Source organism: Macrotis lagotis, chromosome X (assembly GCF_037893015.1).
Source record: "Macrotis lagotis isolate mMagLag1 chromosome X, bilby.v1.9.chrom.fasta, whole genome shotgun sequence".
Taxonomy (NCBI): domain Eukaryota; kingdom Metazoa; phylum Chordata; class Mammalia; order Peramelemorphia; family Peramelidae; genus Macrotis; species Macrotis lagotis.
The window spans coordinates 559,479,992-559,496,277 of record NC_133666.1 but is presented as its reverse complement, the minus strand read 5'-3'; the positions used below and the strand labels follow the sequence as shown (position 1 = coordinate 559,496,277).

The following is a 16,286-nucleotide window of genomic DNA, read 5'->3' as shown; positions in this document are numbered from 1 at the left end:
TTTGGAAAACCTCCATTCATTGCTCCCATTTCTGATCTCTGGAGAATTTTCACTGTGACAATCCTTTAAAAACTTAAATAGAGCTATCATATCTCATCTGTACAAATGCACAAAACTCTTTTCTTCTCCAAAATAAACATCCTCATTTCCTCATATGCCATGAACTCTATGTCTTGACCTGATAACCCTCCACTGAACTTTTCTCCACTTCATAATCCCATCTTCCTATCTTTTGGAGAGGGGAGAAGGGATAGTAGTTGGCACAGTGGATAGAGGCCTGTAGTAAGAAAGACCTGTCTTCCTGAGTGAAAATCTGGTCTCAGACACTTACTAGCTATGTGACCCTAGACAAGTCACTAAACCCATTTGCCTCAGATTGCTCATCTATAAAATGAGCTGAGGAAGGAAATGGCAAAACATTTTTTACCAAGAAAACTCAAGGAGAGTCACAAATAATTGGATAAGACTAAAAATGACTCAACAATAATAATATTCTTCTTTTCCAGGTATACATGTCCTTTTTTACTTCATGTCTGACTCCAATGCTATTATTGCTAAGATGATATAATACCACACATATGTATTAAACATCTATAATATGCAAGTTACTGAAATAGGTGCCAGAAACACAAAAACAAAACTAAAATAGTCCCTGACCTCAAAGAACTATATTGTCCTGGGAAGTTTTCAGAATTTTACTTCTTCTGAGATCATTGTGCTAAGTTTAAGTTTTATTAATTATACAATATAGTTTAAAATTTTCTCCAGAGCTACTGCCTCAATAAAAAGGAAAAAAATAAATGAGACCCTTGTGAAAAGTTTCTCCAGGTTGCCCCAAATTGGCTTGTCCTTTACAAAAATATACACTTATGTTTCTGAAGACATACTATTAGTCCTCCTATTTGCCTTAAAGAAAAGAAATTGTGCAGAATTTATTTATTGAGTTCTTCACAAGATAACAAAATAATTTCAGGGGATGCATTTTAAATTTAAAAAAAAATAGACAACAATGTTATTTTAGTTTAGAGATGGAAAGTTAAAAAAAAAAGTCAAGCAAATTCTGTGTCAGTCCACTACTTTTTTATATTATATGCCTGCAATGATTAAATAGCATAAAATTCCTGTCAGACTAAACTTTTAAAAGACTTACAGTTGGGGTGGCTAGGTGTCGCAGTGGATAGAGCACCAGCCCTAGAAGTCAGGAGTACCTGAGTTCAAATCAGACCTCAGACACTTAAAAATTACCTAGCTGTGTGGCCTTGGGCAAGCCACTTTAACACCATTTGCCTTGCAAAATCCTAAAAAAAAAGACTTATAGTCATTTATCTATACATTGAATGGCTTTATCACAACATTGTCATAATAATTTTTACTTAATTGATTATTAAATTCCTTTATCGAAATATCAGTCTAATCCCTCAATTTTAACAGAATATTAAACAATTTTTTTAAAAAACCCTATGTGGTAGGTTTATAATGCAGTGAAAGGAGAACTGTCCCCAAAGTCCAAAAAACCTGAAGTTCAGATCCTAAAATGTATTGTCTCTGTGTGATCCTGGGCAAGTAACTTAATCTCTTGGTGAGCTTAACTGGCAAAAATAGTTTTCTCTCAAATTAATTCCTTACATCAGTAAAATCATAAATCTAGGCATACATACAAAAATTAGTAAATTAATATTTGCTAAAGGAATTAATGCACTTTCTAATAATTTCTGTATATTTTCCTTCCTGTTATATTACCTATGAGCTCTGATTATTAAAGTAAGCATGAAAATAGACATTTACAGAATGAATAATTCCATTCATTTAAAAAAAAAATCACAATAGTATGCCAAGTACAGAAATTCCAAGAAGTGAAAAGTCGTAATAGGAAAATAAAAAAAAAAGATGTGAACATTATCTGACAAAAATAAAAGTCCTAGGCAAATGGCATTATTATAGAGCAGGAAGTTTTCTGGAAAATGTAGGTCCTGAATTCGGCACTGAGAGGAGTGTTAAGTATAATATACAATTCTTGATTATGCAAACTAATGAGGGAAAGTATAACTGATCAATAGAGAAGTCTACAAATTATCCAAAAACCTCTGAGTCACAGGAATCAACTTCTTAGAACATTATTTTTTAAAACTAAAACTGGGGCGGCTTGGTGGCAGTGGATAGAGCACCGACCCTGGAGTCAGGAGTACCTGAGTTCAAATCCAACCTCAAACACTTGATAATTAACCTAGCTGTGTGGCCTTGGGCAAGCCACTTAACCCTATTGCCTTGCAAAAACCTTAAAAAAAACTAAAATTGGAAAAAAGATAGAACTGATTATCTGAATTTCACTTCTTCTTTCTGGCCCTCTCCCCTACTTGGTAGAGATGCCAAAAATAAAAGAACTAGAGTAGAAAAAGGAGAAGCAAGGTGTCTATTAAGTCTTAACTGAATAACTAATACTTATCACATAAAAACCTAAAGCTTTGTCCATAAATACCAACATCTTAAAATGCTGGCAAGTACTTCAAGGGCTCTCTATGCTACTCCTACTAAGTTTATAAACTTTGCTTTTAAACTATCCTATTAACATAAAAGGTATTATTTGTAATGTTTATATTCTCCTTTCTTTTTCCTTTTCTACAATTAAAAAAGTAAGAGATTTTAAAGCCTTGGAAATAATCAAATATTTTGTTCCTTAAATAATTAAGCCTTTGTGTCAAAATTTCTATAACAATAATAATAATAATAATGCCACTTCAGACTCTTACTATGTGACCTTAAATGAGTCATTTAATCTCCCTGAGCCTTCATTTGCAAAATTAAGGGGTTGGACTAGATGAACTTTGAGGTCCCTTCAAACTCTATGATCCTATGAACCTAAATCTATGAACTTATGAATGCTGAAATTCTGGATAGTCAATTTTCAGCCTACAATAAATTTGAAGGTGCAAGTTACAAAATTACAAAGCAAATACATATACACATATATGTATGTGTGTACACATAAGTATGTGAACACATATATACATATATGTGCATACATATACATATTCTAAGAAACTGAATAAGACATTTATCAATATATTTTCATAAATCTTATGAACATACATTAGCATAAGCCAGGCTAGTCTTTATCAGAAACTATGCAAATATAATGTTAATATTTACTGAACAAATATTGCATGTGTTTGCTTACTGCATGAGTTTAGCTACAGATGTACTATATACACATAGACCTACCTGGAAAAGGCTTACTACAACTGTACATTTTGCTAATAAATTTTGAGCAATGTCATAAACTAGTGCTGTAAGTTTAGCTGAATGTCTATATAATTACAGTAAAAAGGAAACAATTTTCAAACTTGATTTTATCCCAATATTCCTAAAGCATTAGGAACAGCACTCTACTACAATATTCTTTTTAAAAAATTACTCCCATATTCCTATAATAGGCAACTACTTAAAAACTTTATAATCATATAGGTAGATATATTGGTCAATATGTCATAATATGCTATTGGAAGTGACAAATTACATTTTTCTCAAATTTCTTAACTGGTTTTAAAGAATTTTAAGTAGGTATATTATCACTGAACTGCATTTAGATTAAATATGTAATTACATAATAAACAAAGTTTCATAGAAATAAAAGTACAAGCTATAATAAAATATGTGAATTACAGGAATACAATCTCTCAATTACCTAAGTAGCAGTTTAGCAACTCTCAAGTACCACTTTAATTATTTGATTTACTGTAAGTAACAATTACAGGAAAATATTTCAATTTTTCTCCAGATAAAAATTTTCAAGAATTTGGCAAAATCTTTATTTTGAGATATCATTTAAAAAGCTTTTGGAAAACAAAACCTTATAATCCATTAAATGAAATAAATTATTTAAATGAGTTAATTTTTTCATACCACAGTCTACTAATGAAACAAATAAATTGCCAAACAAGCATTAAAATCCAGATATTAGCAATGCAAGACCAATTATTTTTAAGTAGTACAAGTATAGGGTCATGATATCATGGATAATTGGTATTTTAGAGGAAAGATGCCTTTCTGGAAATATAAGGAGTTTCTAATGAAAATGTGCACTTGACATTTTTTCATCAAAATATAGAATATAATAAAAGCTAATGCATATAATGTGTGTTTGTGTATGCACAGAGAAAACGAATGGTTTGTATGCAAACAAGAAAGGCTACTGAGCACAGCGACTTTCTTAATCCTTTAAGTTAATAAAGGTCAGTTATGGTAGTTTCATCATACTGAAACACTCTTGTTTAAGTGCTTCTGTGGTGTGTAAGAAGTATTAAGATCACTGCAAAAAAAAAGCATTTATCTCTTCAAAGCTGCCTTAAATTTGTATGTAAATATCATACTCCATGTTCTTCAGGGGAAAAGGAACAGTCCAAAAAAGAAATGTGTGTGTGTGTTTTTCTGTGTGTGTGTGTTTTAAGGTGACATGTCTTCTTCACAGTCTCCGTCACACCGCACTTCTAAGGAATCACATAGCTATAAAAGATTTAAAGGGAACCTGACCAAACAAATCTGAGCCACACCGGCAGGCAGTGGAAACTGTTTCAAAGCAATGGATACAACACAGCCCAGTCTGGACAGTTCCCTGGTGCTGAAGTTACAGAACCGCTAAACCGCCTTTCAAATGTGGCTCTCAGTCTGCTGCTGCCTCCAGTCTAAGGAAATCCCAGTTCCCTAGATTATTCATAGAAATAGCAGAACTTCACACGGCAAAAAGCACCCAAAAGTGTAGTAGTGGTGGGAACTGTCGGTCCTTCTGGATTAAACAGATTTAGTAGTTACAAACAGGAAGAGCAGATGAGTGCAGGGGTGTTGAAATACGCTGAGGGGGAGGGGTTGGAAGATGGCGCCGGTTGCACACCCACCCAAAGCCAGGGCTGAGCCTAGGCCCCTGGAATACGTATCCGCCCTTTTGCTCACTTCCTCACAAGTCCCAGTCAGTCCTGCTCCTCCAAATACGTTCAGGGACAGAATCGCATCCAAGGAGAAAGCCGAACCGGAGGCCTCTAAGCCGTCACATCTCAGCCACCGGCTCAGCCCTCTTTTGCACCAGCACCAGTGAGAAGAGCACCTGTGCACGGCCATATTGGATTGCTTGCCCCAGTCATTGCCTCCAAGGGGGGGTGGGTGGAGGGGAAAGGGTGAAGGGACGCAGAGGAGCCTCAATTCTGCACCTGCACCGCCGGAACACACCCCACCCCCTTCCCCAGAGCAAACCTAATACGAGGGAAAACCGGAAGGCATTTGGAAAATAAAGCTGCCCCAAATTAAACACCCCCCCCTTTCCTCCGCCAGCAGCACCCTTAACATCAGCGCAGTCCCCCTCTAAACATCGTCCACACACTACCACCACCACCAGCAGCGCGCGGACACACGGAAAGCACCCGAGGCGACAAAACACCCAACAACCCTCCTCCAAAACGCACCCGAAGCGCGACTAGGAGGGAATAATAACGAGGGAAGGGGATGACCCAGAGACAACAGGGTTCTGTCTAGACACGGGGTGGGGGGGGGGAGGTAAAGGGGAAGGGGGGGAGATGGAGGGATGGAAGGAGGGAGGGCACGGGGGGAGGGGAGAAAGAGAACCGGACATGGAGCCGAAGTCCTTACTTGAGCACCGATTGCTCCTTTTCCTCTTCTTTCTTCTGCCTGTCCATGACTGCTAGAATAATTTTCCTTTCCTCCTCCGTGAGGTGGCTGAGGTCGGGCATCTCCGGCTGCATAGGCGGCTGGGGAGGAGGAGGAGCAGGGCCGCCCCGGGGCCCGACAGGAGCCGACATGTTTGGTGGAGCTGAACAACACTAGGGGAAATACTGTAGCAACTGGAGCGGCGGCGGCGGCGGCGGTATCGGCGGTGGCAGCGGCGGCGGCAGCAGCAGTGGCGGTGGCAGGGGCGGCGGCGGCCACCGGCGCTGGGAGAAATACATACAAATCAATACCCTCTCAATCAACGGCAACACCCCCCTCCCCCGATAAATAAATAGCTGGGGGAGGGGAGGGGAGGGCGAGAGTTGGGGGGAGGGGACAGGACCGAGAAAGGAGGGGTTGTGGTGTAAGGAGTTTGGGTTTCTTTTCTTCTTTCCGAGGGGAAGGGGTGGAGAGAGGGAACAGATAGGGACGGAAGGGGAGAGAGAGGGAGAGAGAGAGAGAGAGAGAGAGAGAGAGAGAGAGAGAGAGAGATTGGAAAGTAAGTGGGGTTTGGGGGGTAAAAAGGAAAGAGGTCTAGGGAGTGTGCCAAGTGCCAAGGAAGGGTGGAAGGAGGAAGGTAGAGGGGATGGTTGAGGGGTGGGGTAAGTGAGAGTGTGAGAGTGAGGAAGCCAGACCGCGAGATGAAGTGTGCCGGTGTGTGTGGGGATTGGGGGGAGTTGGGGGAACTGGTTGAGAGGTGAGGGTGGGCGGAGTATGTTTAGAAGGGATGAGCACGCGTGTGCCTGAAGTGTGAGAAAGCTGGGATGCGTGAGTGCTCGTTTGGGGTGGCAATCGGAGGACCGGAGAGTGCGTGTAGGTGCGCGCGCCTCGACTGTGCGGAGCTGAGGGAGCTAGCTAGGGTGTCTAGGTTTAAAATGAAAATTCTGATTCAATAATAAGTGGGCGCTCTAAGAGTCCCGGGAACTCAGTTGACAAGACACTCTCGGGACCTAGAAGAAAAGGGATCCGAGGGCAAATAGGGAAGTTGATACAGGGAAGGAGTGGAGAACTGATAGTAAGAGGAGGTAGATGATTTTTTTTAAAAAGAAGAAAAATTGGGGGGGGGGGGTGGCTCGAGTCTTTCGGACCCATCGCGTCACGGTGGTATTCAGGCGCCGGCGAGTGAGGACATCTTGAGGAGAAAGTGATGGTCCAGAGACTGCGGGGGTGGGCACAGCGGGCTGGAGCCTCAGAGGAGAGGAGCCGAGAGGAAGGGCAAGAGGAGAGGAGGGGGAGGAAGACGCGCGAGTCCGGGAGCGAAGGCCTCCTCGGGTAACGTACGGAGAGTAGCCGCTGGAGACGGAGGCTGCTGGCTCACGCCGAGGCGGCGGCCGCCGCCCCCGGGCCACAGAGCAGCCCCGGGGCGCGGGCGCCCGGCCTCGGCCGCTCCCCTCCGGGCGAGCGTGCGGGCTCCTCGGCTCCCTGCCGCCGCCGAGCCCGGGGCATGGCGGGACGCCCCCGAGGGAGCCGGTCACCCGCTGGGGTGGGGTCTCCGCCGCCCACGGAGGGAGCCCTGTGGGAAGGGGGAGCCGCAGGCGGCGGCGGCTGCTGCTCCGGCCCCCAGCGCGCCTCGGACGCCCGGGAGAGAAAGGGCGAGGGGAGGGGCGGGCGGGCGTCTTAATAATGAGGATAATGAGGATAAACTCAGAAACGGGCTGCGTGAAATCCCGCCGGGTTGGAGAGGGAGGGAGCGAGGCGAGAATGGGGAGAGGAGGAGGAGACCAATCCCGGGAGGATGGCTGGAGACGCGGCGTCTGGCCCCCCGCAGCTGCCGGCCGCTGCCCTGACAACCAGCCTGGGGGGGGGGAGGTGGACCCTTTTAGAGGCGGAGTGGTGAGCGGCCCCTGCCTCCTCGCGCCAGCCCTTTAGGAAGGGGCCAGTTTACTACAATCAGATCCGTAGTGTAAAACGTTGTGGGGTTTTGTGTTGTCAGTTTGTAGTAAGCAGTCTCCCTGCTGCCGTCTCCCGGATACCCACACAGACTCTCTTTCAGAGAAGAGTGCAGATGCCCTGGAATCCCCTGAAGAAGTTGGAGCATTTGCTTCCTACTTCCTTTTGCCTCCCTTTTTATCTTGTTCTATAAAAATCTAAGGAAGAAAAAAAGGACTTTCCCCCAGTCTAAACGATCTACACACTACCAAAAAAAAAACCGAAAGACTCCTCTCTTGTCCCTCCCAAAGCAGGGGAGATTCGTTTATTTTCTCTAATCACACTTTTTTAGGATTTTTTTTGTTTGTTTTTTAGGTTTTTGCAAGGCAGATGGGGTTAAGTGGCTTGCCCAAGGCCACACAACTAGGTAATTATTAAGTGTCTGAGAGCGGATTTGAACCCAGGTACTCCTGACTCCAGGGCCGGTGCTTTATCCACTGCGCCACCTAGCAGCCCCCTCACACTTTATTTCTTTTAAAAAATTTTATTTATTTAAGACAATGGGGTTAAGTGACTTGCCCAAGGTCACACAGCTAGGCTATTGTTAGGTGTCTGAGGTCAAATTTGAACTCATGTCCTTCCTGATTCGGGCCAGGTGTTCTAGCCACTGTGCCATCTAGTCTAATCACACTTGAGTAAAACAAAAATAGGGGAGAGAAAAATAAACATGAAACCTAATAGCATGCACATAGGCATAAGGACCTATATACAACATGATTTGAGACTTAAAAAATTCTACTATTAAACAATAAATATTACTACCCATTATGTGCTTTAGCTAAAGAGACAAAAAAACAACCCCTTCCCTCAAGAAGTTCCTAATCTAACAGGGAAGATAAGGTGCAAACAAGTATGAACAAATGAATTATAGAAAAGATAAACTGGAAAAATTGTGGAGGGGAGTCCTAAAATTAAGAGGGATATAGAAAGCTTCATGTATAACTTGGAAGAAAGCCAGAAAAGTCAGGAGGCAGAGAGGAAGAGGGATGGAATTCTAGGCTTGGGTAATAACCAAGGAAAATGTCCAGAGTCCAGAGAAGTGTTTTGTGAGAGTTATATATAGCAAGAAGGCCAATGTCACTAGGTCTATGAGTCCTGGAGGGAGGGAGGGGGAAGAGGGCGTGGTTAGAGGTAAGAATACTGAAAAAGGCATGGAGGGGGCAAGTTATAATTGACTTTGATCTTGAGGATAAACCAGATCACTGGAGTTTATCAACTAGGAAGGATAACTAGCTCAGATCTGCATTTTATTTCTGAAGTCACTACCTTAACTACAAAGTACCATTGAAGAAAGATTGTTTTATATCAAACAAAATTTAAGATATTCCAATTTTCTCTGGAAACTTACTCTTTAATCTCCATGTTTTACTATAATTTTACTTGATGATGAGTGATGAACCTTTACTTGGACTTGGATATTTGAAGTAAGACTTAAAAAGAGATCTTTCCTCCGAGGACAAGACCTATAATATTTTAGCCCAAGGGTAATGAACCTTTGGAACTTAAAAGCAAAGATTCAGTATGAGCCTTTTTTTTATTTTCCCCACTTAAAAGTTTTAGCCTATACAATTGAGGAAACTGATAGAGGTTAAGTGACTATCCAAGGTCACACAGTTAAAACTCTGAATTTGAACTAAGGCTTTCCTGACTGCATAGAAATAGCGGCTTCCTAATGAAAAGAAATTCTAAAACTAACTGAAAAAAAACTGCTGGTACCAAAAAAAGAGATAAAGAAAATAGCTGATACCAAAAAAAAGAATGTGTTTCCCAAATCCAAGAGAAATATTAACAGCTAGGTGAAGTAGACGGTTGACCTTAAAGTCAAGAAGACTTGTGTTAGGGGTGGCTAAGTGGCACAGTGGATAGAGCACTGGCCCTGGAGTCAGGAATACCTGAGTTCAAATCCAGCCTCAGACACTTAATAATTACCTAGCTGTGTGGCCTTGGGCAAGCCACTTAACCCCATTGCCTTGCAAACCCCCCCCCCCAAATAAGACCTGTTCAAATCTAGCCTCAATCACTTAATACCTAAAAATGTGATCCTGGGCAAGCCACTTAATTTCTGTGTGCCTCAGTTTCCTCAACTGTATGGGGATAATAACAAGCCCTACCTCAGAAAAATAAAATATTTGTAAAGTGTTTTGCAGATCTTAAAAAGCTACAAAAATGTAACTTGTTTTTATTGTGGGAAGAGAAGTTTTCTAAACAAGAATCCTTCTATAATCTGATTGCAGCCCGACTACCTTTCCAAAGTCATTTACCTCTACTTCCCTTAATAACACTGTCCTCTAACCAAACCTGACTGCTTGTCCTTTCCCAAATGTACCCTGAACTTCCTAGCTTCTGAAATTTGACTCATGACAAAGGTATAAAACAAATGACCAGCAACAGTCCTGATTGCTATTCAACCAGATTAAAATGTAATTTGGAAATATTTAACAAAAATTAAAATACAATAGATCACAAATAATGTTAATATTTGATTTTTCTGATTTTTAAGGCAGCTAAGTGACAGTAGAGAGAACACTAAGCCTGAAACCAAGAAGACCTAAGTTCAAATTCAACCTCAGGTATTCACTAGTTGTGTGACCCTGAGCAAATCACTTACACCTTTTGCCTCAGTTTACTTATCTATAAAATGAGTTGGAGAAAGTAATAGGAAAACAATACAGTAGTATCTTTAACAGAAAAACCCCAAATGGGATCACAAAAAATCAGACAATGAACAACAATTATATGATTTAGTGACCCTTGTTTTTATTTGTCTTTGATATTGATAACTTAGAGTTCCTGCTTGAATACTCTTCTCCTTCATATGCCCTTTTCTGTTCAACTAATATTTATTCATCACATATATCTCTTAAATACATCCTCTTCTCTCCTCTGACAATCATCACTCCATCAAAGGATACAGTGGAATTAAGAATGGGGGGGGCAGCTAGATGGCACAGTGGATAGAGCACTGGCCCTGGAGTCAGGAAGAGCTAAGTTCAAATCCATCCTTGGACACATAATTGCCTAGCTATGTGACCTTGGGCAAATCACTTAACTCCATTGCCTTAAATAAAAACTTTTTAAAAAGAAGAACAAGGACTGAGAAAAAGTCAGTGGATTTGATAATTATGAGATAGATCTCATTTGTCATATATACATATGTGTGTGTGCAAACTCCAATGCTTCCCTACCACCTCCAAGATCAAATATAAAATCCTGTTTGGTATTAAAAACTCTTCATAACCTGGACCCCTCCAACATTTCCAATCTTCTTAGACCTTATTCATCCCTTCTGTATTCTACAATCCAGTGACATTGACCTCCTTGCTACTTCTCACATAAAACATTCCATCTGTTGACTTGTGGTATTTTCTTCATTAGATGTCCTCCACACCTGTGAGGTCCTTCTCCTTGTCTCTCCTTCCTGATTTCCTGGTTTCCTTCAAGTCCCAGGTAAAATCCCTCAATCCTACAAAAAACCTCTCCCAATGATCTTTCTGAATATTATTGCCTTCAATTTATTGTCTATATCTTATTTACACATTGTTGTTTGCATGTTATCTCTGCCATTATGTTATGACCTTTTGAGAGCAGGGACTGTCTTTTCACTTTCTTTGAATCTCCAGCACTTAATTCAGTCCTGTCATATAGTTAGCATTTATTAATGTTTGTCACTAAGTACCTATTTCGTGCACACCTTGCTAGGTACTATAGAAGAGACAAAGTTTAAAATTTCCCTCCTAAAGTGTAAAATCTTTGAGTGCAGGAATGATATCATTCATTTTGGTACTTTCAATTCCCTCCTACCAAACACAGCAGTCAATTAAAGTTGGCGATGGTTGAGGTTTGGAGCACTGATTTTACTGGTACAAGAATTGTCTGATGAATAAGTTCCCTTTACTACTGCAAATCAGAAACTGCTCTGTAACTTTCCACTATTTCTGAATTGGAGATGGGGGAGGGAGGTTGGCACTGAAATGATAAGTGATTTATTAAAAGTCACATAGTCAGTAGGGATAAGGAGCAAGACTTGAAAGTAAGTTTTCCTGACATTGAGGTAGGCTCTCTCTCCACTTCTAAATATTTATTCCTTCTAAATATTTTTATAAATGTTTATTGGATTAAATTGTTGAGACAAGAATGCTTTATTAGTATTTTTAGCAACAACACAAAGTAATATAATAGATATAAACACAAGACAGAATATCTTATATATATATATATATATAGTAAGAGAATGAATTATTTCTCAGTTATTATATCATATGATTCATTAACCCTAGAGTTTGAAAGACCTTGAGAAATCATATTCTCAGCTAGGTAGTATAGTGAATATGGTACTATACCTGATATCCAGAAGAACTGCCTCTAATATTAACTAGCCATGTAACTCAAAGTCACTTCTTATTCAACCTATACAGTGAAGATGATAATAAAAACTGCTTTACACATTCATTGTGAAAATCAAAAAAGATCACATATGTAAAGTGCTTTGCAAACCACATAAAGAATTTCAAAATAGGGGCACAGGCCCTGGAGTCAGGAGGATTTGAGTTCAAATATGACCTCAGACACTTAATAATTACCTAGCTGTGTGACCTTAGTCAAGTCACTTAACCCCACTGCCTTGCAAAAAAAAGGAATTTCAAAATGATTACACTTAAAAAGGATTATTAAATACTAATTATATTATTTTAACTAATTAATTAAGTATCAGTTAATGACTACCATTTATAAGCACTTTAAGGTAAGCAAATAACCTTACATGTTATCTTTTTGTAAATGCTTCATATATAGTATTAAAAGTAGCAGATTACTGCTATCCTCAATACCATCAAGCAAGCCTTTGCACACAAAGGACATCTGGAGACCTAAGGAAATATTGTATCTATCTATGCCTGATAAATTTATCTTAGTTATATACACTATCAACTCATCTTAATTTTGTGCATGTGCACATTTCTCCAGGTGCAAAGCATTGCTCCAGTTGTTACAGATATGAACATAAAAAATATATATATGCCTTAGCTCAAGTAATTTCTATTCTAAAGGATACTGTGACATATAACTGATACATTTAACATGAAATGTGATGTAATAAGAGCAAAGAAAATAACCAAAGAAATGATTTTAAAAATTGGAGAGTTCACTTTTCATCTCTCAAATGCCAGGAAATGTTTCATGGAGGGGGTGGTACCTGGAAAGGCCCAATGATACAGGAGGAGATTGCTGGACTTGGATTGAGAAGAGGCCTGAATTCAACTTCCACCCTTACTTCCACACTTATTAGTTGCTGACTTTAGACAGTTTATCTAAACTAAGATTGAGTTTTCTCTTCTTTAAAAATGGAGACAATATTATCTGTGGTACTGACCTCACAGTGTTGCTATGAACACACAGTATAATGGATATAAAGTACTATAAACCATCTTAGTTTCTCTTATTATTGAGGGAGATTATTTCAATAAGGAGTGAATTTGTATAAGATAAAACCAAGACAACATTCTGCTTGAATGCCAAGAATAGAAATTATATCTGAAAACTGAAAAGAAGTGTTTTTTTCCTCCATGAAAACTTTCTAAAATTAGAACTATCTATTAAGTAACTCTCACCTTTATGGATTCCTTCAGGTAAAAGTTGGGATGCTTAATTGTTGGATATGTTATAGAGGAAATTCTTGTTCAGATATAGATTAAAATTTATGGTCTCTATAATTCCTTCCAACTCTGAGATTAGATTCTTTGATTCTGTTTTGTTGCTATTATTGTTTAGCCATCTTAGTTGTTTCCATCTCTTTGTCACCTCATTTTCTGAGGATACTACTTTGGTTGACATGTAGAGCATGTGAAAAGGGCAAGTGTGACATAAATCCACGAAGTTAACTTGGAGCCAGAGTTTGGAGATCTTTAACTGCCAAGTTTTAAAAAAGTACTAAATTAAATGAGTAATTTCTGGAAATTTATTTAATATGCTTCCTTTACAACTGAAAATAATAAAATGAGGTTAAGTCATTTAAAAATTGAATTCTTGTATCTAACTTCAATCCAGGACTTTTTCTATGAGCATAAAGATATAGTAAAAGTCAGATTCTGATATTGTTAATTAGTTCCACAAAAATCCACCTACTTCTAGATGAAATAATATTGAGGGGTTAATTAGCTCATATCAATAATGTTGCATATTAAAAAATACATTATTAGCAGTCAAAATTCGAATTAACAGAAACTTAATATCTGTAAAGTTTTTACAAAGATAGAAGACTCCAATAAAACCAGATTAGACTGAACTATTTAGTTATATTAGCAGATCCAACACTGTGTGGACATCTAACACATCAAATTATCAGAGTAAAGGTGGAGGTTGGTGACCAGCAGAAAAGTAAGGAAGGGATAGGCAGTCAGATCAAAAATCTTATAGAATCTAGAGCAATTCAAATAAAAATGAATCTGCATGGGCTCCATATTGATTTAGAAAACTACAAATTAATGTTATCTATATTGTATTGTATTTTTATTTTTGTTAAACATTTCCAGTTACATTTTAATTACATATAAATTACATTTAAGCTACACTGGGAATTTTGCAAACGCATTTTAAATGAAGGCTAGAAATTTGATGCCTCTTGACTAGAGACATGGAGGAAAAGGAGGGATTTAGGATGAAATGAGTTAAATCTATCCTTCTGATGTCATTGATATAGGGAACATTTGGATAAGTAAAGTCTGTCTACCACTTCAGATAAGCATCTTCTCCTCATCAAAGAGTTCTGCCTAAAACATCTTGAAGTTATCATTTATCCACATACCCAGTATGTGTCTGAAGCAAGATTTGAATCCAGGGTCAAATATTTGCTTTCAGTTCAGCAAAGTACAGTTTAATCTTCCCAAGGTTATAAGAAACAAAAATAAACACTGAGTACAAAGCGAGATGGGATGGAAGGGCAAATAAATTACTAGGGCTAGAATGTGAGAAATCAGGAAATAAATTTCCTCAATCTCTTTTTCAGATTTCAGACAGGAGGATGAGAAAACAATAGTATGCTTTCCTAGAACTTACAGAAATTGGGCCAAATTTATAAAACCACAATATTTTTTTAAAATTCTCTTTTTTTTTCACTTCCAGAAGTTGCTAGATGAAAAAGATTAGCATAGAACCTTTTTGAATTGGGCTGATTCTCATAAATTTCTCCTTATAAGTGAATTGGATTTTCTATTAAAGTTAGCAGTATCTGGAAACAATTAGCAACTTTAGCAAAGTCACAGGATATAAAATAAACCCTGATAAATCTTCAGCTTTTCTATATATGACTAGCAAAATACAGCAGGAAGAGCTAGAAAGATAAATCCCACTCAAAGTAACTCTCATCACATTCAACTTAGATCAGTGCATACTATGGGAATGATGTAAAAACTAACAAACTGCCTTCTGTGGGGGGTTGGGGGAGGGAAGCAAGATTGGGGCAAAAATTGTAAAACTGAAAATAATATCTTTCAAAATTAAAAAATAAAAAAAGTAATCTCAGATAATATAAAAATACCTGGGAGTCAATTTGCCAAGGCAGATTCAGAAACTTTGAAAACAGTTACAGAACACTTCTCACACAAATAAAATCAGATTTAAATAACTGGGCAAACATCAACTGTTCATGGATAGTTTGAGCTAATATAATAAGAATGACAATTCTACAAAACTAAACTACCTGTTTAATGCCCTACCAATCAAAATTCCAAAAAATTACTTTAATGAGTTAGAAAAAGTGGTAAGTAAATTCATATGGAGAAATAAAAAGTCAAGAATTTCCAGGAATTCAATGAAAAAAGTGCAAAAGAAGGTGGCTTAACCCTACCAGATCTAAAATTATATTATAAAGCATCAGTCACCAAAACTGTCTGGGATTGGCTAAGAAATAGAGTGGTGTACCAGTGGAATAGACTAGGTGCAATAGCAGGGAATGATTATAGAAATCTGCTGTTTGATAAACCCAAAGGGTCCAGCTATTGGGATAAAAACTCTCTCTTCGATTAAAAACTGCTGGGAAAATTGGAAGTTAGTGTGGAAGAAACTTAGATTAGATCAACACCTCACACCCTATACCAAGATAAGATCAAAATGGATACAGGATTTAGTCATTAAAAAAAAGAATATTATAAGCAAATTAGAAGATCAAGGAGTAGTTTACCTGTCAGATCTATGGAAAGGGAAGCAGTTTATGACTAAGGAAGAGGTGGAGAACATCACTAAAAACAAACTAGATGATTTTGATTACATTAAATTAAAAAGCTTTTGCACAGACAAAAGCAATGTAACCAAGCTCAAAGGAAATGTAGTAAACTGGAAAACAATTTTTACAACTAGTATTTCTGACAAAGAACTTATTTCTAAAATATACAGAGAACTGAATTGAATTAAAAAAAAAAACAAGCTGTTTCCAATTGACAAATGGCCAAAGGATATGCAAACGCAATTTACAGATGACGAAACCAAAGCAATCCATAGTCATATGAAAAATTACTCTAAATCATTAGTTATTAGAGAAATGCAAATTAAAGCTTCTCTGAGGTACCACCTCACACCTCTCAGACTGGCCAATATGACCTGAAAGGACAATGATCAATATTGGAAGGGATGTGGGAAATCTGGTACACTAATAC

The 16,286-nt window shown here is 38.6% G+C and overlaps 1 protein-coding gene across 1 annotated transcript in view; it reads right to left on the bottom strand.

Moving 5' to 3' along the window:
* Positions 1–5,804, bottom strand: part of RIMS2 (regulating synaptic membrane exocytosis 2) — a 790,122-nt gene extending 784,318 nt beyond the window's left edge. The window contains exon 1 of the mRNA XM_074202114.1: positions 5,635–5,804. Coding sequence (XP_074058215.1) covers positions 5,635–5,804 — 170 coding nt within the window. The remainder of the gene's footprint in view (positions 1–5,634) is intronic.
* Between the last annotated feature and the right edge of the window lie 10,482 nt (positions 5,805–16,286).